This window comes from Stenella coeruleoalba (genome assembly GCF_951394435.1).
Source record: "Stenella coeruleoalba genome assembly, chromosome: 20".
Lineage (NCBI taxonomy): Eukaryota > Metazoa > Chordata > Mammalia > Artiodactyla > Delphinidae > Stenella > Stenella coeruleoalba.
The window spans coordinates 686,564-713,470 of NC_137166.1; the positions used below are offsets into that span (position 1 = coordinate 686,564).

Genomic DNA, 26,907 nt, shown 5'->3' on the forward strand with positions numbered 1-26,907 from the left:
TGTCCAGGTGTGCGGGGAGCAGCTCCTGTCACCAGCTGGCGGTCAGACCTCTGTGGGACCCCACCTTGAGCCCTCCTCAAAGGTCACAGCATCCACCCATCACCCCTGCCCCTGGCTGTGCTGACCAGTGCAGCGGGCAGAGGATGGGGGGGAGCTAGAGAGAGATTAGCAAGTAAGAAGCAAGTCCTTGTCTGCAGGTGCGAGGGTTGCACCCGGGGTCCCCCGTGAACACTGACCGGCAGTGACGTGCCCGTTACAGAATTAACACCTAGAAGCCGGCACCACCGGGAAGCCCCAGGAGGCAGGGCCTGCTGCGTGGAGCTGATGGAGGCGTGACCCAGGCTCCCACGCTGGGCTGCCAGCCTCACCCCTTGCCTCAGTGACCCTGCCTCCGGCACTGCGGCAGCGCACCCAGAGGGGCGGCCAGGAGGCCAGAGGCCAGAGCAGAGAGGAACCAGCCTACAGGGCGTTCAGGCCCAGCTGAGGCCGGGTCCAGGCCGTGTTTCTAACAAGCTGCAAAGGTGACCGTTCGGGGGTCCCACGGTCACTCCTCCCACCACCAGCCAGCCTGAAGGGAGCTGCACGGGAAACTTACAAGAGAGAAAAAATTTCTGACCGAAGTAAAGTTAGATTTGGTACATTACAAAGACAACGTTAAGTCTCATTTCCTTAATGTGCCAAGAACTTACAAACCAATAAGAAAAATAGAAAAAGGAATTGGTGAAGCACGGAGAGCGCAGGGGCACGAAGTCTCAGAGCACAGGGTGGACGAGGTCCTATTCAGGAGACAGGCTGCCCACCCTCAGTTCCTGCAGCCCTGGGACAACTCTCCGGACATGCTGGTCATGTTTCAGGGGTTTAGCCCAACAAACAATTTCATTTTAGTAACTGAAAACTCAGGGGTACGTACAATTCTAGTCAAGAACGCTCTAAATTAGATGAAAGCAGCTGGACTCCTGAGGGTGTCTGAGCTGCCACGCCTTTGTTCAAGCCTCCCTGAGGATGACAAGCGGCCCAGGCGTGCCGAGGAGGACACGGCTGGCCGCTGGGGCCTGTGGGGCTTGTTTCCAGAACACTTTTTTTAACTGAACTATTTTAAGCAAATCAGAAATTGTGATACCTGGCCCTACATGCTTGTGTGCACGTCGAAGAAAATAAGATGATCTTCCTGCACACTGTCAACGCCGTTAACTCTGTCCACATGAAGGCTGGTCTTTTCGCCCGCTGTGCTCTGTGTCACCTGCCTTGTACCCCAAACGCCGCCCCCCCCCCCACGTGCTGTTGGTAACCCAGGTACCGTCATTATTTCAGTTTCAACATTCTCCCTTCTCAGCATGAAATACAGAGCACGCCTGTAGTAGTATAACTGTTTACCTTACTTAGTACCCGCTTAAGAGTAAACACGTGAACATTAATTTTTAAAAACTAAGTGCATTTCTAGAAGGCGTAATTTCCACTGTGAGTGCAAATGAAGCCAATGTCACCAACCATAAATAAGATAAATGGAAAATGAAAACAGAAGAGCAAAGCTATTATGAGTTCTGACTAGAGGCTGTGCTGAAACCCCCAGGGTGGGGGCACAGAGCAGGGATGATGGACAGACCCCCGTGTGGTCAGCAAGGCCACTCACCGCGCAGGACGAGACCCAGACGCAAGAGGTCGTCCTGAGGCCAGAGCGCGAAAGGGTCCCCCGCCCCGACCTCCCGGGAGGCGCTGCGGCAGGGGGAATGGGTGCGGGGGGCGGCCGGGGTCTTGCCTCCCCTCCCCTCACCTGCTGCGTTTCCCGCGTAGACGTGTCTCCTGATGCGGCAGCAGCACGAGGCCGCGGCCCTCAACGCTGTGCAGAGGATGGAGTGGCAGCTGAAGGTGCAGGAGCTGGACCCCGCCGGGCACAAGTCCCTGTGTGTGAACGAGGTGCCGTCCTTCTACGTGCCCATGGTCGACGTCAACGACGACTTCGTGCTCCTTCCGGCCTGACGCGGTGGGACAGCTGCCCGGGTCACAGGCGAGCCCCCCAGTCCGCCGCCGAGTCCGGGCGGTGGAAGGAGACCACGTCCCCGGTGGGGACATCCAGGGAGAAGCCCGCGCTGGGCCTCTGGCGCGCGGCTCTCTCACACCCGCCGCCGCGGGAGGACGCAGAGCCGGGGACGCGGGCACGGACACGGCAGCCTCAGGCTCTTTTCTGGCGGCTGCACAGGCATCTCAGGAGCTGCAGGATGGAGAGCGTTTTTTTAAATTCCTTGTTTCATTTCTGATCGACTAAAGAGAATAAAAGTTAAGGCGTCCACCCCTCACCAACAGCGGCCTCCGGGTCAGAGGGTGGGGAGAGCTTCGGGCCGGCAGCCGTCCTGTCGCCACGAAGCTGCCGACGGTGCCAGCCCGAGATCTGGGCTGGGACGCTGGGCCGGGTGAGGGCCTGGCTGCGCCGCCCGCCCGCCTCACAGGGACACGCAGGCAGGACTCCGGGTTGTGTTTTTAATGGAGTCAAATCCACGTGGTTTGTATATTTTTTCCTTTAATCTTGGGCATTTTGTTTCTCTTTCTGAGAACATAACTTGAAACACTACAGAGCCAATAATCATATAAAAAGTGTACCCGTAAACGCTGTACAGTTTTATACACGTTCACAATGTACTTTTGCTGCCTTCTAGATAATTTATTTTGCAACACATTACTGCACAGTTGTAAATAACTTATGTACTGTAACATCACTTCAGTTATGTGTAAAGAAATAAATAAATTAATTAAATGCTCTTTGTACACGACAGCCCCCTCAGGAGGGTGGACGTGGCTGTGAGGGGAGGGTTCCCGCCCTGGAAATCCCACTGTCTTCCACTTTTTTTCCTACCAAATGAGTAGCTTATAATTTTGAAACAAATATACTCACCCCCGGCTTTCCTGCCCTCCACTCAACGGACGACTGGGGCTGCTGGCCGGGACAGCACGGGTTACCCAGAGGCTCTTTCCCAGGGCCCATCAGAGCGGGCAGGAGACGGGCGGGGCATGTGCTGGGGCAGCAGGTCCCCTGGGTGGCACGGCTACGGAGGGACCACTGTCTCCCGACTCCCCGTGGGGCTGCCACGTGGGAGTCCCCACCCGGAATGTGTGTTCCGCCTGAAAACCGGCTCGTGGGGCAGGAGTCGGAGATCTGAGCCCAGCGTGACCTGGGGTCTGTGCTCTTCTCTGAGGGGGGTGCGCACAGGGCCAGGCCAGGGGCCCCTTCTGAGCAGAGGCATCCGTCCTGCCTGCTCCATCCACAATTCCCGTCCAACGGCTGGCTCGAGCTGGAGGGCAAGGGGTGGAGGCTGCAGGGCCAGGCAGGGGGTCAGGGGTGGCCCTAGCCCTTGCTGGAGTCCTCGGGCACCTCGCTCCCTCCCCCGTGCTTCCTGTACCTGGCACAGGCGGGAGCTGCAGACATGACCCCACTTGGGAGTGAGAACCCAGCCCTGTGCCAGCAGCATGCCTCACAGAGCAGCCTTGACGGTGCCCCAGACCAGCTGGAGGTGGTTTCCTCTTTCTGGGCTGCCTTGCCCGACCCAAGCTCTCGGTTTCTGCCTCAGAGACGCCCCGACTCTGCATTCCCCTTTGTGCGAATCCCTGCCCCCCACCGCCCCGGCCGGTCCCACCTCGAGTGACCCTGGGGCGGGGCCAGAGCCTGCACTGCCCAGCGTCTTTCTAAACAGCATGAATTCGGTCGCACCTGTTCATCGGGCACATCCTGGCGTCAGCAACTTCAGGCCACCCCGCAGAGACCCTGCACTCAGAGAGGTCCCGCCCGTTGTAGGTGCTGGTCCTGCTGCAGCAAGCGCGTCTGGAAGTGTACCCCATGCTCTGGCACGTCTACACCACAATGACATTGTGACATCATGACGTCCCTTTCCTGGCTCTGCGTGGGACTTCCTGCCATGAGAGACAACGGCACAGATGCTCTCGTCACATGGCTGTGCAGTGGTGGGCCCCAGAGAACAAAAAGGGATTAGTATCCAGGATATAAAGAGAGAACCCGTAAAACTCAACTGCAAAAAAAAAAAATTTCAAAAATGGGCAAAGGACTTGAATAGTCCTTTCCCCACAGAAGATACACAAGTGGTCAATAAGCTCATGAACAAATGCTCAACATCACTAATCACTAGGGAAATGCAGATGAGAACCACAATGAGATACCCCGACACTCATTAGGATGGCTACTAACAACAACACCAACAGAAAACAACAAGCACCTGGGGAGGGTGTGGAGAATTTGGAACCCCCGTGCACTGCTGGTGGGAACGTACAATGGTACAGCCACTATGGAGAACAGTATGGAGGTTCATCAAGTATACTTACCATGGGATCTGGCAATCCCCCTTCTGGGTACATACCCAAAGGAATTGAAACCAGGGTCTCAGAGACATACTTGTACGGCCCACGTTCATCACAGCACTATTCACAACAGCTACAACATGGAACAAACCCAGCTATCCACTGACAGATGAATGGATAAAGAAAAGGCGTATATACCTGATACATACTGACAGATGCTAGAGCATGGATGAGCCGTAAGGACGTTATGCTAAATGAAATAAGACAAATACTGTACAATTCCACTTATAGGAGGTACTGTGAGTAGTCAAAATCAGAGAGACAGAAAATACAACGGTGGTCACCTGGGCGGGGGGTGGAATGGGTGCTGAAATTCAGGCCTCGGAGGTCAGACCTGGGGAGAAAACTTGGGGTGATTGTGTGGAGACAGCCTGGGTGGTAGGGCTGCAATCTGGTGCAACTGCAACTGAGGGTGTACACAGAGGAAGCCTGGGTTGCCTTGGAGGCCGGGCACCATTGTTTGGGGGGTGCCTGAGAGGGGAAGCGGGACCTGCAATCATAGCCTTTTCCCCTGCGTGTGTGATCGCCAACTGCACGGGCTCCAGGAGGCGTCGTGAGCCACCTCCACTCCCGTCGCATACTCCCGGGGTGTGCCTAGGCTGCCACCACTGTCGAGAAACCCAGGACTGGCCACCAGCCGCCACATCTGCACACCCCTAGCAAGGGGATTAACCACCAGCACACACTGAGGAAAGAGCCGACAGGCGTCCATACCAAGAGCAGCCCTGGTACCAAATATATTAAACCCACGAGAGCTACACAGGGATGCCCCCACGTGTCAACAGCCCTCCAAAACCACAGCTGACAATTGTTTCTCCTAAACGCACAGAGTAAGAGAAATAAGAAGAGGAACCACTCCAGTTAAAAGACCAAGAGAATTCTGCTGCAAGAAACAACACAGACCGCCTCGCTCCAACAGACACTGAGTTCAAAAAGGAAAGTAAGGAATTAAGAAAGGCTATCGGGGACTTCCCTGGTGGCGCAGTGGTTAAGAATCCGCCTGCCAATGCAGGGGACACAGGTTCAAGCCCTGGTCCGGGAAGATCCCACATGCCACGGAGCACCCAAGCCCGTGGGCCACAGCTACTGAGCCTGCGCTCTAGAGCCCGCAAGCCACAACTGCTGAAGCCCATGCACCACAACTACTGAAGCCCACGTGCCTAGAGCCCATGCTCTGCAACAAGAGAAGCCACCGCAATGAGGAGCCTGCACACCGCAATGAACAGTAGCCCTCGCTCGTCGCAACTAGAGAAAGCCCGCGCGCAGCAACAAAGACCCAATGTAGCCATAAATAAATAAATACATTTTTTTAAAAAAAAGAAAGGCTATCGACAGAAATGCAGAATACTATAAGAAAGAAACAAACTCTGAAGGGTACCCAAAAAAATTAGAAAACTCATTAGCAGAGACAAAAGCTGAGCTAAAGGCAATGAACAGCAGAATTAATAATGCAGAAGAATGAATAAGTGAAGGTAGACCAATGGAAATGAGGAAATGACCCAATCAGAAAAGCAGAAAGCCAAATGAAAAAAAAAAGCAATATAAGAGGCCCATAGGAGAATATAAAGTGTGCCAATCGACACATAATAGGGATTCCAGAATGGAAAGAAAGAGAAAAGGGCACCACAAATGTATCTGAAGAAATGACGGCTGAAAACTTTCCAAATGTAAAGAAGGAGACATATCCAGGTAGAGGAAGCACAGGGGGTCCCAAAGCAGGGAAAGCCACACAGACCTACAGCAAGACACACTGCAGTAAAAATGGCAGAAGGTGGGCTGCCCTGGTGGCGCAGTGGTTGAGAATCCGCCTGCCAATGCAGCGGACATGGGTTCGAGCCCTGGTCTGGGAGGATTCCACATGCCGCGGAGCAGCTGGGCCCGTGAGCCACAACTCAGCCTGCGCGTCTGGAGCCTGTGCTTCGCAACAAGAGGCCGCGATAGTGAGCCCATGCACCGCGATGAAGAGTGGCCCCCGCTTACCACAACTAGAGAGAAAGCCCTCGCACAGAAACGAAGACCCAACAGCAAAAATAAATTAATTAATAAACTCCTACCCCCAACATCTTCAAAAAAAAATGGCAAAAGTTAAAGATTAAGAGAGGATTCTAAAGGCAGCAAGAGAAAAACAAAGAGTTAGTGACAAGGGAACCCCCAGGAGGCTATCAGCTGATTTCTCTACGGAAACGCTGCGGGCCAGAAGGGAGTGGCAAGACAGTCAAAGTCCTGGAAGGGAAAAATCGGCAACCTAGGACATTCTACCCAGCAAGATTATCATTTAGAATAAAGGAGAGAGAAAGAATTTCTCAGACAAGCAAAAACTAAAAGAATACAGCAATACTAAACCTATCCTAAAGGAAATACTGAAAGGTCTTCTCTAAATAGAACAGAACTAAGAATCTACAGGAAAGAGAAAAATCACAATTGGAAAATAAATCACTTAAATAAGCCAGTACACACATTTTTTAAAAATCAAAAAATTTCTGTGAAACTGAATGATAACCAGAATGAACAGCAAAAGGATGAACATGAAGATGTAAAAAGGGACGTCAAAATCATAAAATGTGGGGGGAGGAGAGTAAGAAAATGTAGACTTTTTTTCATTTCCTAGAATGTGTTTGAGCCTATATGACTACCAGTCTAGGGCAAGCAGATATAGGAAGGGGTTAACATACTTGAAAACCAGGGCAACCACAAATCAAAAACATACAATAGACTCACAAAAACCAAAAAGAAGAGGACGTAAGTATAATTCAAGAGAAAATCATCGGGGAATTCCCTGGCAGTCCAGTGCCTTAGGACTCCGAGCTCTCACTGCCAAGGGCCCGGGTTCAGTCCCTGGTAGGGGAACTAACATCCCTCAAGCCACATGGCACGGCCAAAAAAACCCATCAAACCACAAAAGGAGAAACAAAAACTTGTCAATAATTACCTTAAAATGTCAATGGACTAAAAGCTCCAATCAAAAGACACAGAGTGGCAGATTGGATTAAAAAAAAAAAAAGAGCCTACAATATGCTGCCTACAGGAGACCCACTTTAGGGCAAAGGACACACACAGATTGAAAGTAAGGGGATGGAAAAAGATATTTCATGAAAACAAATGACAAGAAAGTGGGGGTCGCAATACTCATATCAGACAAAATAGACTTCAAAACAAAAGCCATGAAGAAAGATAAAGAAGGACGCTATATACTAATAAAGGATGAACACAAGGAGAGGATATTACACTCGTCAACATATATGCTCCTTATATAGGAGCACTCAAATACGCAAAACAAATTTCAGACATAAAGACAGAAACTGACAGGGATACAATAATAGTATTGAGGCCCCACTCAGGGCCTCTAGACAGAGAATCAGTGAGGCAAGAGAGATCCCCAATGATACAACAGAACAGTAAGACTTAACTGACATTACACCCAAAACAACCAGAATACACATTCCTTTCAGGGCACATGGAACGTTATACAGGACCGACCACATACAAGGGCACAAGATAAGCTTCAACAAATTTCAGAGTATAGAAATTCTATCAAGCATCTTCTCTGACCACAATGGCATGCAACTAGCGATTAACCACAGAAGAAGAAATGAGCTCTTTCACGTGGTGCCTTGGGTGCAGCCGGCCACTTAAGGATGAAGCTGAAGATTTCCTTCCTGGCCACTGGCTGCCAGAAACTCACTGAAGTGGATGATGAATGAAAACTTCGTACCTTTTATGAGAATCCTATGGCCAGAGAAGTGGCTGCTGACACTCTGGGTGAAGAATGGAAGGGTTATGTGGTCCGAATCAGTGGTGGGAATGACAAACAGGGTTTCCCCATAAAGCAGGGTGTCTTAACCCATGGCTGCGTACACCTGCTACTGAATAAGGGACATTCCTGTTACAGACCAAGGAGAACTGGAGAACTGGAGAAAGAATTCACAAATCTGGGGTTGCACTGTGGATGCCAATCTGAGTGGTCTCAATTTGGTCTTCATAAGAAAAAGGGAGAAAAATATTACCAGACTCACCGATACTACTGTGCCTCATCGCCTGGGACCCCAAAGAGCAAGCAGAGGGACTTCCCTGGTGGCTCAGTGGTTAAGAATCCGCCTGCCTGGGGCTTCCCTGGTGGCGCAGTGGTTGGGAATCTGCCTGCCGATGCAGGGGATGCGGGTTCATGCCCCAGTCTGGGAGGATCCCACATGCCGCAGAGCGGCTGGGCCCGTGAGCCATGGCCACTGAGCCTGCACATCCGGAGCCTGTGCTCCACAATGGAAGAGGCCACAACAGTGAGAGGCCCACGTACCACAAAAAAAAAAAAGAAGCCGCCTGCCAACACTTGGGACACAGGTTCGAGCCCTGGGCCAGGAAGATCCCACATGCCTCGGAGCAACTAAGCCCCCGAGCCACAACTACTGAGCCCACGTGCCGCAACTACTGAAGCCCACGTGCCTAGAGCCCATGAGCCACAACTACTGAGCCCACGTGCTGCAACTACTGAAGCCCACACACCTAGACCCCGTGCTCCACAACAAGAGAAGCCACCTCAATGAGAAGCCCACGCACCACAACAAAGAGTAGCCCCCACTCGCCACAACTAGAGAAAGCCGACGTGCAGCAATGAAGACCCAAGACAGCCAAAAAATAAAAAATCAATCAATAAATTAAAAAAGCTAGCAGAATCCACAAACTTTTCAGTCTCTCCAAAGATGATGTCCACCAGTATGTTGTGAGAAACCCCTAAACAAAGGTAAGAAATCTAGGACCAAAGCACACAAGATTCAGTGTCTTTTTACTCCATGTGTTCTGCAACACAAATGTCGGTGTATTGCTCTGAAGAAACAGCATTCTAGGAAAACTAAGGCAGAGAGTGCAGAATATGCTAAACTCTTTGCCAAGAGAATGAAGAAGGCCAAAGAAAAATGCCGGGAACAGATTGTCAAGAGATGGAGGCTGTCCTCTCTCAGAGCTTCTACCTCTGAGTCCAGTCAAAAATGAGATGTTCGGACTTCCCTGCTGGTGCAGTGGTTAAGAATCCGCGTGCCAATGCAAGGGACACGGGTTTGAGCCCTGGTCCGGGAAGATCCCACATGCCGCGGAGCAACTAAGCCCGTGTGCCACAACTACTGAGCCTGTGCTCTAGAGCCCACGGGCCACAACTACTGAGCCCACGTGCCATAACTACTGAAGCCCGCATGCCTAGAGCCTGTGCTCTGCAACAAGAGAAGCCACTGCAATGAGAAGCTTGTGCACTGCAACAAAGAGTAGCCCCTGCTTGTCACAACTAGAGAAAGCCTGTGCACAGCAATGAAGACCCAACACAGCCAAAAATAAAGTAAATAAATAAATTTTTTTAAAAAATGATTTGTTCTAGGAGTTCACTGGTGGCGCAGTGGTAAAGAATCCGCCTTCCAATGCAGGGGATGTGGGTTCAATCTCTGGTCGGGGAACTAAGATCCCACATGCCACAGAGCAACTAAGCCTACACGCCACAACTATTAAGCCCACGTGCTCTGGAGCCCGTGCGCCACAACTAGAGAGCGCACACACCACAGCTACTGAGCCTGCGCGTTCTGGAGCCCATGCGCCACGACTAGAGAGCCCACGTGCCACTAGAGAGAAGCCCGTGCGCTGCAACAAGGATCCCGCATGCCACAACCAAGAACCGATGCAGCCAAATAAATAAAATAAAAATTGAAAGCAAGAAATAAAGCTGAGAAAATATTCATCATCTAACATGAAACTAACCAAATAAATAAAATAAAAATTGAAAGCAAGAAATAAAGCTGAGAAAATATTCATTATCTAACATGAAACTAACCAAAGTTTTAAAAAAATGAGATGTTCTAACAAATAAGATCAGACATTAGAAAGAAAAAGAAATGGGAAAAAAACGATAACATGCTACTCAAAAACCAATGGGTTAATTAATGATGAAATCAAAGAGGAAATTTTAAAATACCTTGAAAAAATGAAAATACAACCATACAAAAATAAAAAAAAAAAAAAAAAGGAAAAGAAAACAGAACCGTCCAAAGCTATGGGATGCAGCAAAAGCAGCTGTTACAGGGAAGTTCATAACAGCACAGGCCTTCCTCTAACAACAAGAAAAACCTCAAACAACCTAACCTACCACCTAAAAGAATTAGGAAAAGAAGAACAAGCAAAATTCAGCAGAAGGAAGGAAACAGTAAAGATCGGAGAAGAAAGAAATAAAACAGATTAAAAAAATAAAAATAAATCAATAAAACTAAGAGTTGGTTCTTTGGAAGGATAAACACGATGGACAAACCTCTGGCCAGGCTCCCCAAAAAGAAAAGAGAGAGAACCCAAATAAAATAAGAAATGAAAAAGGAAACATAACAACTGATGCCACAGAAAGATAAAAAACCTTAAGGGAAACTACTATGAACAAGGGTATGCCAACAAATTCAACAGCCTAGAAGAAACTGACAAGTTCCTAGAAACATACAGCCCACCAAAACTGTAGCAGGAAGAAATAGATAATTTGAACAGACTGATCACTAGAAGTGAAATAGAATCTGTAATTTAAAAAAACTCCCTACAAACACGAGTCCAGGACCAGATGGCCTCACAGGTGAATTCTACCAAACATACAGAAAAGAACTTATACCGATCCTTCCAAAACTCTTGCCAAAAAAATGGAAGAGGAGGGAACACTCCCAAAGACATGCTATGAAGCCACCATCACCCTGATAACAAAACCAGACAAAGACACCACCAAAAAGGAAAGTTACAGGCCAGTATCTCTGAAGAATATAGATGCAAAAATTCTCAAAATATTAGCAAACCGAATCCAACAACACATAAAAAAGATCACACACCACGACCAAGTGGGATTCATCGCAAGTTCACAAGGATGGTTCAACGCATGGAAATCACTGCGATACACCACATAAGCAAAAACCACATGATCATCTCGACAGACGCCGATAAAAGCATTTAACAAGATTCAGGGAAGGAGGGGAAGATGGCGGAAGAGTAAGACGTGGAGATCACCTTCCTCCTCACAGATACACCAGAAATACATCTACACGTGGAACAACTCCTACAGAACACCTACTTAATGCTGGCAGAAGACCTCAGACCTCCCAAAAGGCAAGAAACTCCCCACGTACCTGGGTAAGGCAAAAGAAAAAAGAAAACACAGAGACAGAAGAATAGGAATGGGACCTGCACCAGTGGGAGGGAGCCGTGAAGGAGGAAAGGACTAGGAGCTCCTTCGCGGGTGGAGACTGCGGGAGGCGGAGGGGGGGAGCTTCGGAGCCGCGGAGGAGAGCACAGCAACGGGTGCGGAGGGCAAAGCGGGGAGATTCCCGCACAGAGGATCGGTGCCGACCGGCACTCACCAGCCCGAGAGGCTTGTCTCCTCACCCGCCGGGGTGGGCGGGGCTGGGAGCTGAGGCTCGGGTTTCCGTTGGGGCGCAGGGAGAGGACTGGGGTTGGCGGTGTGAACACAGCCTGAAGGGGTTAGTGCACCACAGCTAGCCGGGAGGGAGTCCGGGGAAAAGTCTGGAGCTGCCGAAGAGGCAAGAGACTTTTTCTTCCCTCTTTCTTCCCTCTTTATTTCCTGGTGCACGAGGAGAGGGGATTCAGAGCGCTGCTTAAAGGAGCTCCAGAGACGGGCACGAGCCGCGGCTAACAGCGCGGACCCCAGAGACGGGCATGGGACGCTAAGGCTGCTGCTGCCGCCACCAAGAAGCCTGTGTGCGAGCACAGGTCACTCTCCACACCTCCCTTCCGGGGAGCCTGTGCAGCCCGCCACTGCCAGGGTCCCGGGATCCAGGGACAACTTCCCCGGGAGAACGCATGGCGCGCCTCAGGCTGGTGCAATGTCACGCCGGCCTCTGGCACCGCAGGCCCGCCCCGCACGCAGTGCCCCTCCCTCTCCCCGGCCTGAGTGAGCCAGAGCCCCGGAAACAGCTGCTCCTTTAACCCCGTCCTGTCTGAGCGAAGAACAGACGCCATCCGGCGACCTACATGCAGAGGCGGGGCCCCATCCAAAGCTGAGCCCCTGGGAGCTGTGAGAACAAAGAAGAGAAAGGGAAATCTCTCCCAGCAGCCTCAGGAGCAGCGGATTAAAGCTCCACAATCAACTTCATGTACCTGCATCTGTGGAATACCTGAATAGACAGCAAGTCATCCCAAATCGAGGAGGTGGACTTCGAGAGCAAGATTTATGATTTTTTCCCTTTTTCCTCTTTTTGTGAGTGTGTATGTGTATGCTTCTGTGTGAGATCTTGTCTGTATAGCTTTGCTTCCACCATTTGTCCTAGGGTTCTATCTGTCCGTTATTTTTTAAATTTTTTTTCTTAATAATTATTTTTAATTTAATAACTTTATATTTTACTTTATTTTATTGTACTCTACCTTCTTTCTTTCTTTCTTTTTTCCTTCCTTTCCTCCTTCCTTCCTTCCTCCCACCATCCGTCCCTCCCTCCTTTCTTTCTTTCCTTCTTTCCTTCTTTTCTTTCCTTCCTTCCTTCCTTCCTTCCTTCGTTTCTTTCTACTTCTACTAATTCTTTCTCTCTACTTTTTCTCCCTTTTATTCTGAGCTGTGTGGATGAAAGGCTCTTGGTGCTGCACAGGAGTCAGTGCTGTGCCTCTGAGGTGGGAGAGCCAACTTCAGGACACTGGTCCACAAGAGACCTCCCAGCTCCACATAATATCAAACGGCGAAAATGTCCCAGAGATCTCCATCTCAACGCCAGCACCCAGCTTCACTCAACGACCAGCAAGCCACAGTGCTGGACAACCTATGCCAAACAACTAGCAAGACAGGAACACAACCCCACCCATTAGCAGAGAGGCTGCCTAACATCATAATAAGTCCACAGACACCCCAAAACACACAACTAGACGTGAACCTGCCCACCAGAGAGACAAGACCCAGCCTCATCCACCAGAACACAGGCACTAGTCCCCTCCACCAGGAAGCCTACACAACCCACTGAACCAACCTTAGCCCCTAGGGGCAGACACCAAAAACAACAGGAACTACGAACCTGCAGGCTGCAAAATGGAGACCCCAAACACAGTAAGATAAGCAAAATGAGAAGACAGAAAAACACACAGCAGATGAAGGAGCAAGATAAAACCCACCAGACCTAACAAATGAAGAGGAAATAGGCAGACTACCTGAAAAAGAATTCAGAATAATGGTAGTAAAGATGATCCAAAATCTTGGAAATAGAACAGACAAAATGCAAGAAACATTTAACAAGGACCTAGAAGAACTAAAGATGAAACAAGCAACGATGAACAACACAATAAATGAAATGAAAAATACTCTAGATGGGATCAATAGCAGAATAACTGAGGCAGAAGAACGGATAAGTGACCGGGAAGATAAAATAGTGGAAATAACTACTGCAGAGCAGAATAAAGAAAAAAGAATGAAAAGAACTGAGGACAGTCTCAGAGACCTCTGGGACAACATTAAACACACCAACATTCGAATCGTAGGGGTTCCAGAAGAAGAAGAGAAAAAGAAAGGGACTGACAAAATATTTGAAGAGATTACAGTTGAAAACTTCCCTAATATGGGAAAGGAAAGAGTTAATCAAGTCCAGGAAGCAGAGTGTCCCATACAGGATAAATCCAAGGAGAAATACGCCAAGACACATATTAATCAAACTGTCAAAAATTAAATACAAAGAAAGCATATTAAAAGCAGCAAGGGTAAAACAACAAATAACACACAAGGGAATCCCCATAAGGTTAACAGCTGATTTCTCAGCAGAAACCCTACAAGCCAGAAGGGAGTGGCAAGACATACTGCAAGTGATGAAGGAGAAAAACCTGCAACCAAGATTACTCTACCCAGCAAGGATCTCACTCAGATTTGATGGAGAAATTAAAACCTTTACAGACAAGCAAAAGCTGAGAGAGTTCAGCACCACCAAACCAGCTTTACAGCAAATGCTAAAGGAACTTCTCTAGGCAAGAAACACAAGAGAAGGAAAAGACCTACAATAACGAACCCAAAACAATTAAGAAAATGGGAATAGGAACATACATATCGATAATTACCTTAAATGTAAATGGACTAAATGCTCCAACCAAAAGACACAGATTGGCTGAATGGATACAAAAACAAGACCCATATATATGCTGTCTACAAGAGACCCACTTCAGACCTAGAGACACATACAGACTGAAAGTAAGGGGATGGAAAAAGATATTCCATGCAAATGGAAACCAAAAGAAAGCTGGAGTAGCAACTCTCATATCAGACAAAATAGACTTTAAAATAAGGACTATTAAAAGAGACAAAGAAGGACACTACATAATGATCAAGGGATCGATCCAAGAAGAAGATATAACAATTGTAAATATTTATGCACCCAACCTAGGAGCACCTCAATACATAAGGCAAATACTAACAGCCATAAAAGGGGAAATCGACAGTAACACATTCATAGTAGGGGACTTAAACACCCCACTTTCACCCATGGACAGATCACCCAAAATGAAAATAAATAAGGAGACACAAGCTTTAAATGATACACTAAACAAGATGGACTTAATTGATATTTATAGGACACTCCATCCAAAAACAACAGAATACACATTTTTCTCAAGTGCTCATGGAACATTCTCCAGGATAGACCATATCTTGGGTCACAAATCAAGCCTTGGTAAATTTAAGAAAATTGAAATTGTATCAAGTATCTTTTCCGACCACAATGCTATGAGACTAGATATCAATTACAGGAAAAGATCTGTAAAAAATACAAACACATGGAGGCTAAACAATACACTACTTAATAACGAAGTGATCACTGAAGAAATCAAAGAGGAAATTAAAAAATACCTAGAAACAAATGACAATGGAGACACGACGACCCAAAATCTATGGGATGCAGCAAAAGCAGTTCTAAGAGGGAAGTTTATAGCAATACAAGCCCACCTAAAGAAACAGGAAACATCTTGAATAAACAACCTAACCTTGCACCTAAAGCAACTAGAGAAAGAAGAACAAAAAAACCCCAAAGTTAGCAGAAGGAAAGAAATCATAAAAATCAGATCAGAAATAAATGAAAAAGAAATGAAGGAAACAATAGCAAAGATCAATAAAACTAAAAGCTGGTTCTTTGAGAAGATAAACAAAATTGATAAACCATTAGCCAGACTCATCAAGAAAAAAAGGGAGAAGACTCAAATCAATAGAATTAGAAATGAAAAAGGAGAAGTAACAACTGACACTGCAGAAATACAAAAGATCATGAGAGATTACTACAAGCAACTCTATGCCAACAAAATAGACAACCTGGAAGAAATGGACAAATTCTTAGAAATGCACAACCTGCCAAGACTGAATCAGGAAGAAATAGAAAATATGAACAGACCAATCACAAGCACTGAAATTGAAACTGTGATTAAAAATCTTCCAACAAACAAAAGCCCAGGACCAGATGCCTACACAGGTGAATTCTATCAAACATTTAGAGAAGAGCTAACACCTATCCTTCTCAAACTCTTCCAAAATATAGCAGAGGGAGGAACACTCCAAAATTCATTCTACGAGGCCACCATCACCTTGATACCAAAACCAGACAAGATGTCACAAAGAAAGAAAACTACAGGCCAATATCATTGATGAACATAGATGCAAAAATCCTCAACAAAATGCTCACAAACAGAATCCAACAGCACATTAAAAGGATCATACACCATGATCAAGTGGGGTTTATTCCAGGAATGCAAGGATTCTTCAATATATGCAAATCAATGTGATAAACCATATTAACAAACTGAAGGAGAAAAACCATACGATCATCTCAATAGATGCAGAGAGAGCTTTTGACAAAATTCAACACCCATTTACGATAAAAACCTTGCAGAAAGTAGGCATAGAGGGAACTTTCCTCAACATAATAAAGGCCATATATGACAAACCCACAGCCAACATCATCCTCAATGGTGAAAAACTGAAAGCATTTCCACTAAGATCAGGAGGAAGACAAGGTTGCCCACTCTCACCACTCTTATTCAACATAGTTTTGGAAGTTTTAGCCACAGCAATCAGAGAAGAAAAGGAAATAAAAGGAATCCAAATCGGAAAAGAAGAAGTAACGCTGTCACTGTTTGCAGATGACATGATACTATACATACAGAATCCTAAAGATGCTACCAGAAAACTACTAGAGCTGATCAATGAATTTGGTAAAGTTGCAGGATAAAAAATTAATGCACAGAAATCTCTGGCATTCCTATATACTAATGATGAAAAATCTGAAAGTGAAATCAAGAAAACACTCCCATTGGGCTTCCCTTGTGGCGCAGTGGTTGAGAGTCCACCTGCTAACGCACGGGACACGGGTTCATGCCCCAGTCTGGGAAGATCCCACATGCCGCGGAGCGGCTGGGCCCGTGAGCCATGGCAGCTGAGCCTGCGTGTCTGGAGCCTGTGCTCCACAACAGGAGAGGCCCCAGCAGTGAGGGGCCCGCGTACCGCAAAAAACAAAAACAAAAACAAAAACTCCCATTTACCTTTGCAACAAAAAGAATAAAATATCTAGGAATAAACCCACCTAAGGAGACAAAAGACCTGTATGCAGAAAATTATAAGACACTGATGAAAGAAATTAAAGATGATACAAATAGATGGAGAGATATACCATGTTCTTGGATTGGAAGAATCAACATTGTGAAAATGACTCTACTACCCAAAGCAATCTACAGATTCAATGCAACCCCTATCAAACTACCACTGGCATTTTTCACAGAACTAGAACAAAAAATTTCACAATTTGTATGGAAATACAAAAGACCCCGAATAGCCAAAGCAATCTTGAGAACGAAAAACGGAGCTGGAGGAATCAGGTTTCCTGACTTCAGACTATACTACAAAGCTACAGTAATCAAGACAGTATGGTACTGGCACAAAAACAAAAGATAGATCAGATAGATCTATCTTTAGATGGAACAGGATAGAAAGCCCAGAGATAAACCCATGCACATATGGTCACCTTATCTTTGATAAAGGAGGCAGGAATGTACAGTGGAGAAAGGACAGCCTCTTCAATAAGTGGTGCTGGGAAAACTGGACAGGTAAATGTAAAAGTATGAGATTAGATCACTCCCTAACACCATACAGAAAAATAAGCTCAAAATGGATTAAAGACCTAAATGTAAGGCCAGAAACTATCAAACTCTTAGAGGAAAACAAAGGCAGAACACTCTATGACATAAATCACAGCAAGATCCTTTTTGACCCATCTCCTAGAGAAATGGAAATAAAAACAAAAATAAACAAATGGGACCTAATGAAACTTCAAAGCTTTTGCACAGCAAAGGAAACCATAAACAAGACCAAAAGACAACCCTCAGAATGGGAGAAAATATTTGCAAATGAAGCAACTGACAAAGGATTAATTTCCAAAATTTACAAGCAGCTCATGCAGCTGAGTAACAGAAAAACAAACAACCCAATCCAAAAATGGGCAGAAGACCTAAATAGACATTTCTCCAAAGAAGATATACAGACTGCCAGCAAACACGTGAAAGAATGCTCAACATCATTAATCATTAGAGAAATGCAAATCAAAACTACAATGAGATATCATCTCACACCAGTCAGAATGGCCATCATCAAAAAATCTAGAAACAATAAATGCTGGAGAGGGTGTGGAGAAAAGGGAACCCTCTTGCACTGCTGGTGGGAATGGGAATTGGTACAGCCACTATGGAGAACAGTATGGAGGTTCCTTAAAAAACTACAAATAGAACCACCATATGACCCAGCAATCCCACTACTGGGCATATACCCTGAGAAAATCATAATTCAAAAAGAGTCATGTACCAAAATGTTCGTTGCAGTTCTATTTACAATAGTCCGGAGATGGAAACAACCTAAGTGCCCATCATCGGATGAATGGATAAAGAAGATGTGGCACATATATACAATGGAATATTACTCAGCCATAAAAAGAAACGAAATTGAGCTATTTGTAATGAGGTGGATAGACCTAGAGTCTGTCATACAGAGTGAAGTTAGTCAGAAAGAGAAAGACAAATATGGTATGCTAACACATATATATGGAGTTTAAGAAAAAAAAAGGCACGAAGAACCTAGGCGTAAGACAGGAATAAAGACACTGACCTACTAGAGAACAGACTTGAGGATATGGGGAGGGGGAAGGGTAAGCTGTGACAAAGCGCGAGAGAGGCATGGACATATATACACTACCAAACGTAAGGTAGATAGCTAGTGGGAAGCAGCTGCATAGCAGAGGGAGATCAGCTCGGTGCTCTGTGACCGCCTGGAGGGGTGGGATAGGGAGGGTGGGAGGGAGGGAGACGCAAGAGGGAAGAGATATGGGAACATGTATATGTATAACTGATTCACTTTGTTATAAAGCAGAAACTAACACACCATTATAAAGCAATTATACCCCAATAAAGATGTTAAAAAAACAAAAAACAAAAAAGACCAAGATTCAAATCCATTCATGATAAAAATTCTTACCAAAGTGGGTATAGCGGGATCATATCTCAATATAATCAAAGCTATTTATGACAAACCCATAGCCAACATAATACTCAATGGTGAAAAGCTGAAAGCCCTCCCGCTAAAAATCTGGAACAAAACCAGGATGCCCAGTCTCACCTCTTCTATTTAACATAGGATTGGAGTCCTAGCCACAGCCATAAGACAAGAAAAGAAATAAAATGTAAACAAATTTGAAGGGAAGAGGTAAAATTGCCATTATATGCAGATATGACACTATATATAGAAAACCCTAAAGACTCCACACAAAAGCTACTAGAACTGATAAACGAATTCAGCAAGGGAGCAAGATGCAACATTAACACACAGAAATGGGTCACATTTCTGTACACCAGCAATGAAATATCAGAAAGGGAATTTAAATAAACAACACCTTTTCTTTTATTTTGGCTGCACCACCTGGCCTGCAGGATCTTAGTTCCCCAACAAGGGATTGAACCCGTGCCCCCTTCAGTGGAAGCATGGAGTCATAACCACTGGGCTGCCAGGGAAGTCCACAATACCTTTTAAAACTGCACCCCCAAAAATAAAATACTTAGGAATAGACCTGACCAAGGAGGTGAAAGACTTATACACTGAAAACTATAAAACATTAATAAAGGAAATTGAAGCTGATTCAAAAAATGTAAAGATATCCCATGCTCTTGGATTGGAAGAATTATATTGTTAAAGTGGCCATTCTACCCAAAGCAACCTACAGATTTAATGTGAGCCCTATCAAATTACCCATAACATTTTTCACAGAACTAGAATGAGTAATTCTAAAATTCACATGGAACCATGAAAGACCCAGAATTGCCAAAGCAATCCTGAAGAAAAGGAACAAAGCAAGAGCCATATCCCTCACAGACTTCAGACAATATTACAAAGCTACAGTAATCAAAACAGCACGGTACTGGCACAAAAACAGACGTATGGATCAATGGAACAGAACAGAGACCCGAGAAATAAACCCACACATCTACGGTCAATTAATCTTTGACAAAGAAGGCAAGAATATACAATGGGAAAAAGGCTCTTCAGCACGTGGTGCAGGGAAAGTTGGACAGCCGCACGTAAATCAGTGAAATCAGAACACATCCTCACACCATGCACAAATATAAACTCAAAATGGCTTAAAGACTTAAACATAAGACATGACACCATAAAACTCCTAGAAGAGATCACAGGCAAAACATTCTCTGACATAAATCGTACTATCGTTTTCTTAGGTCAATCTCCCAAGGCAATAGAAATAAAAATAAACAAATGAGACCTAATCAAACTTAAAAGTTTTGCACAGCAAAGAAAATGATAAACAAAGTGAAAACACAACGTACAGAGTGGGAGAAAATATGTGCACGTGATGCAATCGACAAGGGCTTAATTTCTAAAAGTTACAAACAGTTCATACAACTCAACAACAGCAACAACAAACAAACCACCCAATTGCAAAAATGGGCAGAAGACCTAAACAGACATTTCTCCGAAGAAGAAATACAGATGGCCAGTAGGCACGTGAAGAGCTGCTCAACATTGCTAATGATTAGAGAAACGCAAATCAAAACTACAGTGAGGCACCACCTCACACCGGTCAGAACGGCCATCATTAAAAAGTCTACAATAACACATGCTGGAGAGGGTGTGAGGCAAGGGGACCCCCCTGCACTGTTGGTGGGAATGTAAATTGGTGCAGCCACTATGGAAAACAGTATGGAGGTTCCTCACAAAACTAAAAGTAGAGTTGCCGCAGGATCCAGCAATCCCACTCCTGGGCATATGTCCAGAGAAAACTATAATTTGAAAATATACATGCACCCCAACGTTCACTGCAGCACTAGTTACAAGAGCCAAGACACAGAAACAACCAAAAGGTCCACCGGCAGATGAACGGAAAAGAAGATGTGGTACATGTATACAATGGAATACTACTCAGCCATCAAGAGGATGAAATGATGCCATCTGCATCAACGCGGACGCAACTAGAGATTATCACATGAAGTGAGTAGGTCAGAAAGACAAATACCATCTGTTATCACTTAGATGTGGAATCTAAAATATGACACAAATGAACCTTTCTACGAAACAGAAACAGACTCACGGACATAGAGAACAGACTGGTGGTTGCCAAGGGGACGGGGGCTGGGGGAGGGATGGAGTGGGAGGTTGGGGTGAGATGTGAGCTTCTATATACAGAATGGATAAACAACGTGGTCCTACCGTACAGCACAGAGAACTACATTCAATACCCTACGGTAAAGCATAATGGAAAAGAATATATAACTGTGTGTATGTATAACTGAAACACTTTGCTGTACAGCAGTTATTAACACAACATTGTAAATCAACTAGACTTCAATTAAAACACATACACACATAAAGTGGGAAAAAAAAAGGAAGATCTGGGGAATAAAATGCCCACAAATACTCTTAAATGCTCTGACATACTCCTGGGGACACAGAAGTCCATGCACACGTGCAGCTCTGTGTGCGTGCGTAGGACATAACTGAGAACATCCTATTTTCTCATTTTTGGTTAACCGTGAGGCCTTGTGGAAGCAGGAAGTAAAGGCCAAGGCAGAGCTGTAACCTGCTGGGACACTGAAGAGCCTCTGGGTAAAGGGCAGCTGACTTACTGGATCATGGGCTTTAAGGAAATCATTAGCTGAGTACCAAGCTAGGAGCACAGAGACTTCACAACCCACACACCACAGGGAGCTCAGACTTTACAGAATTAGTTCAGGAAAGTCACTAAGCACGGCAGCAAGAGCAACCAGCAACAGCAACGGCAGCAAGTCTGGGGAGTAGGAAACTGGTTTCTCGAGTCACCACATTATATTATGTACAGTGTCTACTTTGGGGACTTGCCTGGTGGCACAGTGGTTAAGAATCCGCCTGCCAATGCAGGGGATATGGGTTCGAGGCCTGGTCCGGGAAGATCCCACACGCCGCAGAGCAACTAAGCCTGTGTGCCACAACTACTGAGCCTGCGCTCTAGAGCCTGTGAGCCACAACTACTGAGCCCACGTGCCACAACTACTGAAGCCTGCACGCCTAGAGCCCGTGCTCCGCAACAAGAGAAGCCACCACAATGAGCCCGCACGCGGCAACGAACAGTAGCCCCCACTTGCTGCAACTAGAGAAAGCCCGCACACAGCAATGAAGACCCAACGCAGCCAACAATAAATAAATAAACAAACAAACAAATAATAAATGTGTGTGTGTGTATGTATGTAAATTTATTATTTTTTTAAATCAACTAATAGGTATTATCTCTGAGTAGGCCCAGATGTTAAACATACTAGATAAGTCAGTTTTCATAAATCATGTTCAAAGAACTAAATGAAATTATGTCTGAGGAATTAATATGACAGAATGGTTCTCACCAAATAGAGAATACCAGTAAAGAAAAAAATTATTTCAAAAAGAAAATGGTAATTCCGTGGTTGAAAAGTACATTAAATGAATTTGAGTGGGCAGAAGAACCAGCAAACTTGAAGATACGTCAATTGAGATTATCACATGTGAGGAACAGGGGGAAAAAAACGCATGAAGGAAAATGAACAGTTTCGGAGACCAGCAGGGTACAATCAAGGGCACCAATGACGCTTAAACGGAGTCGTAGAAGGAAAGAGAGAAACGGGAAGAAAGATGGTTAATTTCATGTCAGTTTGGCTAGGCTACAGTACACAGAATTTCAGTCAAATATTACTCTAGATGTTTCTGTGACGGTATTTTTTAGATGTGGTTAACATCTACATCACTAGAAGTTGAGTAAAGCAGACCCTCCTCCATGTTGTGGAGGTCACGGGAAGGCCTCATCCAATCATTTGAAGGCCTTAACAAAAATGACTGATGTCCCCCAGTGAGGAGGGAATTCTGCCCGCCAGCCCGCTTGAAGACTCAAACTGCAGCATCCGCTGGCCCTGGGTTCAGCCTGCAGCCTCCACAATCAGAGAGACTAAGTGCTAACCAGCGAGCTATCCATCCAGCTATATATCTTCTGATGATGCTGTTTCCTTGGAGAACCCCAATACATCAGACAAAAGACAAAATCAGCTTTTATATGTACAAATAACTCAGGGAAATCATGTCTAAAGAATTAATATGACAGTTAAGAGAACAGTATCTCACCAAAGACAGGGTACCAATAAAGAGAGAGAACAAAAGTTTTTAAAGACACAAGGGGAAACTCCATCATGGAAAAGTACAAAAGCTAAATGTGAGTTGGTAGAAGGAAGAACCAGCAAATTTGGAGACAGATCAACTAGTTTGGTCTAATTTGAGGAAAAGAAAGAAAAACAGTGAAAATGAACAGAGCCTCAGAGACCTGTTGGTTGCTATCAAGTGTACCAACTTAGGCACAGTGGGAATCCTAGATGGAGAGGGAGGATGGGGCAGAAAGAATATTTGAAGAAATAATGGCCCAAAGCTACCCCAATTTAATGAAGAACATTACTCTATCTCCAAGAAGCTCAATAAACTACAAGGAGATCAATTCAAAGAGCTCCACACCGAGCTGCGTCAGAATCTTATTGTCAAAAGCAAAACACGAAGAATATTGAAAGGAGCAAGAGAAAATCAGTCCAGGCCACCGGAGGGACCCTCAGTAGGATTAACAGCTGACTTCTAGTCAGAAACCATGGAGGCCAGGCACTTCCCTGGAGGTCCAGTGGCTTAAGATTTCGCCTTCCAGTGCAGGGGGTGTGGGTTCAATCCCTGGTCGGCCAGCTAAGATCCCAAATGCCTCGCGGCCAAAAAACCAAAATGTAAAACAGCAGCAATATTGTAACAAATTCAATAAAGACTTTTTAAAAATAATGGTCCACATTAAAAAAAAAAACTGAAAAAAAAAAAGAAACCATGGAGGCTAGAAGACAGTGGGATGACGTATTCAAGGTGCTGAAAGACGGTCAACCAGGAATTCTCTACCTGCTGAAACCATCCTTCAAAAAATGAAGGAGAAAGTAGGACATTTCCAGATAAACAAAAACAGAGAACTTATTGCTGGCATATCTGCCCTTCAAGAAATACTAAAAAGAGCCCCTCAGGCTCAAAGGCAAATCACTACATAAAAACTTGAATTCACATAAATCAAAAGCACTGCTAAAGACAACTGTACAGGGAAACAAAAGACAGTGTAAATGCATTGTTGTTTTCCACTCTTCTGTTTTATTTAAAAGACAACCACATAAAGCAGTCATTAGAAAACTGCTGATGCAGCTACAATGTACACAGATGTCATTTGCATGTAATCCGCGGCACAAAGGCAGGAAGGAGATAGCTATGTTGGAACGAAGTTTTTGGGTACTACTGAAATTCCCTTACTGTTCAATTAAACTAGGTTATTTTAGTTAAGATGTGAATTGCAAGCCCCACACCAATTTTTTTTAACATACAGTAAAAGAAATGGGAATTTACATGGAATACTAGAAAACATCTAACAAAACAAGGCAGTGGTGGAGGAACTGACAAAGAAAACAGACAACACACAGAAAGAGCAAAATGTCAGAAGTCTTATCAGTAATTACTTTAAATGTACATGAATTAAACTCTCCAATTAAAAGGTAGAGATTGACAGAAGTGATTTAAAAAACAATATGACTTAACTATATGCTACCTACAAGACTCAGCAAAAATTGGCCGTCTAGAAAGGAGAACTAGACAGACAACAGTCATAGCTGGAGACTTCATTCCTCTCGTTTTTCTTAATGGCTGGAGTAAGTAGGCAGAAGATGAACAAGGAAACAGAGGACTTAACACCATAAACCAACTAGACATCTATAGAACACCCCACCCACAACAGCAAGTATACAGTCTTCTCAAGTGCACGTGGAATGTGTTCCAGGAAGGACCATATGCTAGGCCATAAATCAAGGCTGTATAAATTTAAAAGGACTGAGATAATATAAAGTATGTTCTCCAACCACAATGGAATAAAATCAGGAGTCAATAACAGGAGGGAATTTGGAAAATTCAAAACACATGTGGGAATTAGACATCTCACTCATAAATATTCGTAGAAGAAGTTACAAGGGAAATTAGAAAATACTTTGAGGTAATTTGACAGAAAAGAAATTGAGCTAATTCACCACATAATTAGCAAAAGAAGTATGTGGGTGGGGTGCCCACTGAGACCCCTGAGCTAACAAGGCAGCCAGAGCAGGACCTGGGCTGGAGGACATCCTTGGGGCCAGCACCGCGAACAGAGGCTTCGAGTTCCAGGTGAGATGGGGCAGACACACTTTGCCCTTCTCTGCAGCTGAATACGGCGCTGGGCCAGAGCAGAATGTCAGCACAGCTAGTTAAGGACGGAGAAGTGAACAGCAGCGGATGCAGCTGGGAGATACCGAAATCTGAAGTACTGCTGGCCCAGCACTGAGTTCACAACTGTCTTTTCTTCCAGCGTCATCCAGCCTCAACTTAATACAGTCTGAAACCCAGAAGGCAGTAAGTGGCGCAGAGAGATCCAGGAGAAAACTTTCACTTCCGGCTGGAGGAGTGAACAGGGGGATTCCCAATGCTCCAAGTGAGCATGGAATCCCTCCATCCTCTCACGTGGCAGGTCCAGGCCATTCTGTGGCAGGACTGGCGGCAGCTGGCGCAGGGGCGCTGGCGGGGGGAGGGTCAGTATTCTGAGGAAGGAAAACTTCTTCCGCTCAGAGTAGCTCTGAGACCAAGAGGGTGGGGTCAACTCCCACTGCGCTTTTCCCTCTCCCTCCTCCCACTACGTGGGCCTGGATGTGGACCCAAACATAGTTCAGGCAGAGCAGGGTAACTAGAGGCCCAAGTTTCTGCCCAGAGGATCAAAAAAGGGCTGGTGCAGGAAGCACCAGGAGACCGTGGATAGCAACCAGCTCAGGAGTGATCCTTAAAACGTCTCCTCTCACGCCAGGGCTCAGCCCACTCACACATGCGTGGATTTGCGTCTAATCAGCACACTACAAACTCTGGGAACACAGAGTCCACGCACACCCAGATCACAGACTGCCATTACGCGATGCACACCTGGGACAGTTCAGAAGAAAACCACAAAGGCTCTGAACTGAGTTGACAGTGAACCACCGCTCACGGAAGCAGGTTGAAACTTACTGCTTGAATCTATCCAGGTGGGCTGCCTGATAAAACATAAGTACCTGTCTCCATCGTTTTAAAATAAGACCCAGGGTCTCACACACCTGGGATACAGTTAAAAAATTCTTCAGCATATGAAAACCACAAAAATTCAATTCACATAGGAAAACACAATCAACAGATACCAGTGCCAAAATGGCAAAGATGTTGGAATTATCTGACAAATATGATGTTTATTATGCAAATACTCTCAAGAAGCAATCATGAACGTTCTTCAAACAAATGCTAAAAACAGAACATCTCATAAGAGAAATAAAAGATACCAAGAAAACCCAAGTTGAAATTTCAGAACTGAAAAATAAAGTAAGCACAATAAACTCACTGTATAGACTCAACAGCAGGACGGAAAGATTCAGCGAACGTGAAGAGAGATCAATAGACATTATTCAATTTGAACTACAAAGAGAAAAATTAAATGTTAAAAACGAACAGATCCTCAAATACCTGGGGGACATAAACAAAAAGTCTAACATTCATGTGACCAGAGCCCCAGAAGGAGAAGAGAAAGAAGATGGTGCTGGGGCTTCCCTGGTGGCACAGTGGTTGAGAGTCCACCTGCCGATGCAGGGGACACGGGTTCGTGCCCCGGTCCGGGAAGATCCCACATGCCGCGGAGTGGCTGGGCCCGTGAGCCATGGCCGCTGAGCCTGCACATCTGGAGCCTGTGCTCCGCAACGGGAGAGGCCACAACAGTGAGAGGCCCGCGTACCGCAAAAAAAAAAAAAAAAAAAAAAATCCTCAAGTGAAATAAAGACATTTATGTAATACAAAAGTAAAAATAATTAGTCTCAAACAGACCCACACTACAAGAAGTCTTAAAAGAAGTCCTACAGACGAAAGGAAAATAATATGAGAGAATTCTGCATCTACGTAAAGAAACAAAGATCTTTCGAATTGTTAACTACATGGCT

General features: G+C 45.5%; 1 protein-coding gene, 1 long non-coding RNA gene and 1 pseudogene across 6 annotated transcripts in view; 2 read left to right on the plus strand and 1 right to left on the minus strand.

Moving 5' to 3' along the window:
- Nucleotides 1–1,985, plus strand: part of ANKRD11 (ankyrin repeat domain containing 11) — a 170,770-nt gene extending 168,785 nt beyond the window's left edge. Inside the window, exons 13-14 of one of the 3 annotated variants that reach the window (XM_079906562.1) lie at nt 8–172; nt 1,792–1,900. In XM_079906562.1, coding sequence (XP_079762688.1) covers nt 8–124 — 117 coding nt within the window. In that variant the 3' untranslated portion in view covers nt 125–172; nt 1,792–1,900. Of the gene's footprint in view, nt 1–7; nt 1,290–1,791 lie in introns of those variants that run through there. The other 2 variants (XM_079906560.1, XM_079906561.1) reach the window with 2 other exon arrangements.
- Nucleotides 1,986–2,097: 112 nt separating this feature from the next.
- LOC307178406 overlaps nt 2,098–26,907 on the minus strand; it is a 49,368-nt gene continuing 24,558 nt past the window's right edge. Inside the window, exons 2-3 of one of the 2 annotated variants that reach the window (XR_013825192.1) lie at nt 3,701–3,900; nt 2,098–2,209 (exon numbers count right to left, since the gene is read on the minus strand). This is a non-coding gene — a long non-coding RNA (uncharacterized lncRNA). Of the gene's footprint in view, nt 2,210–2,893; nt 3,285–3,700; nt 3,901–26,907 lie in introns of those variants that run through there. The other variant, XR_013825193.1, reaches the window with a different exon arrangement.
- Nucleotides 7,998–9,455, plus strand: LOC307179224 (small ribosomal subunit protein eS6-like; annotated as a pseudogene). The gene is made up of 2 exons: nt 7,998–8,441; nt 9,025–9,455. The product of its transcript is annotated as a small ribosomal subunit protein eS6-like (transcript).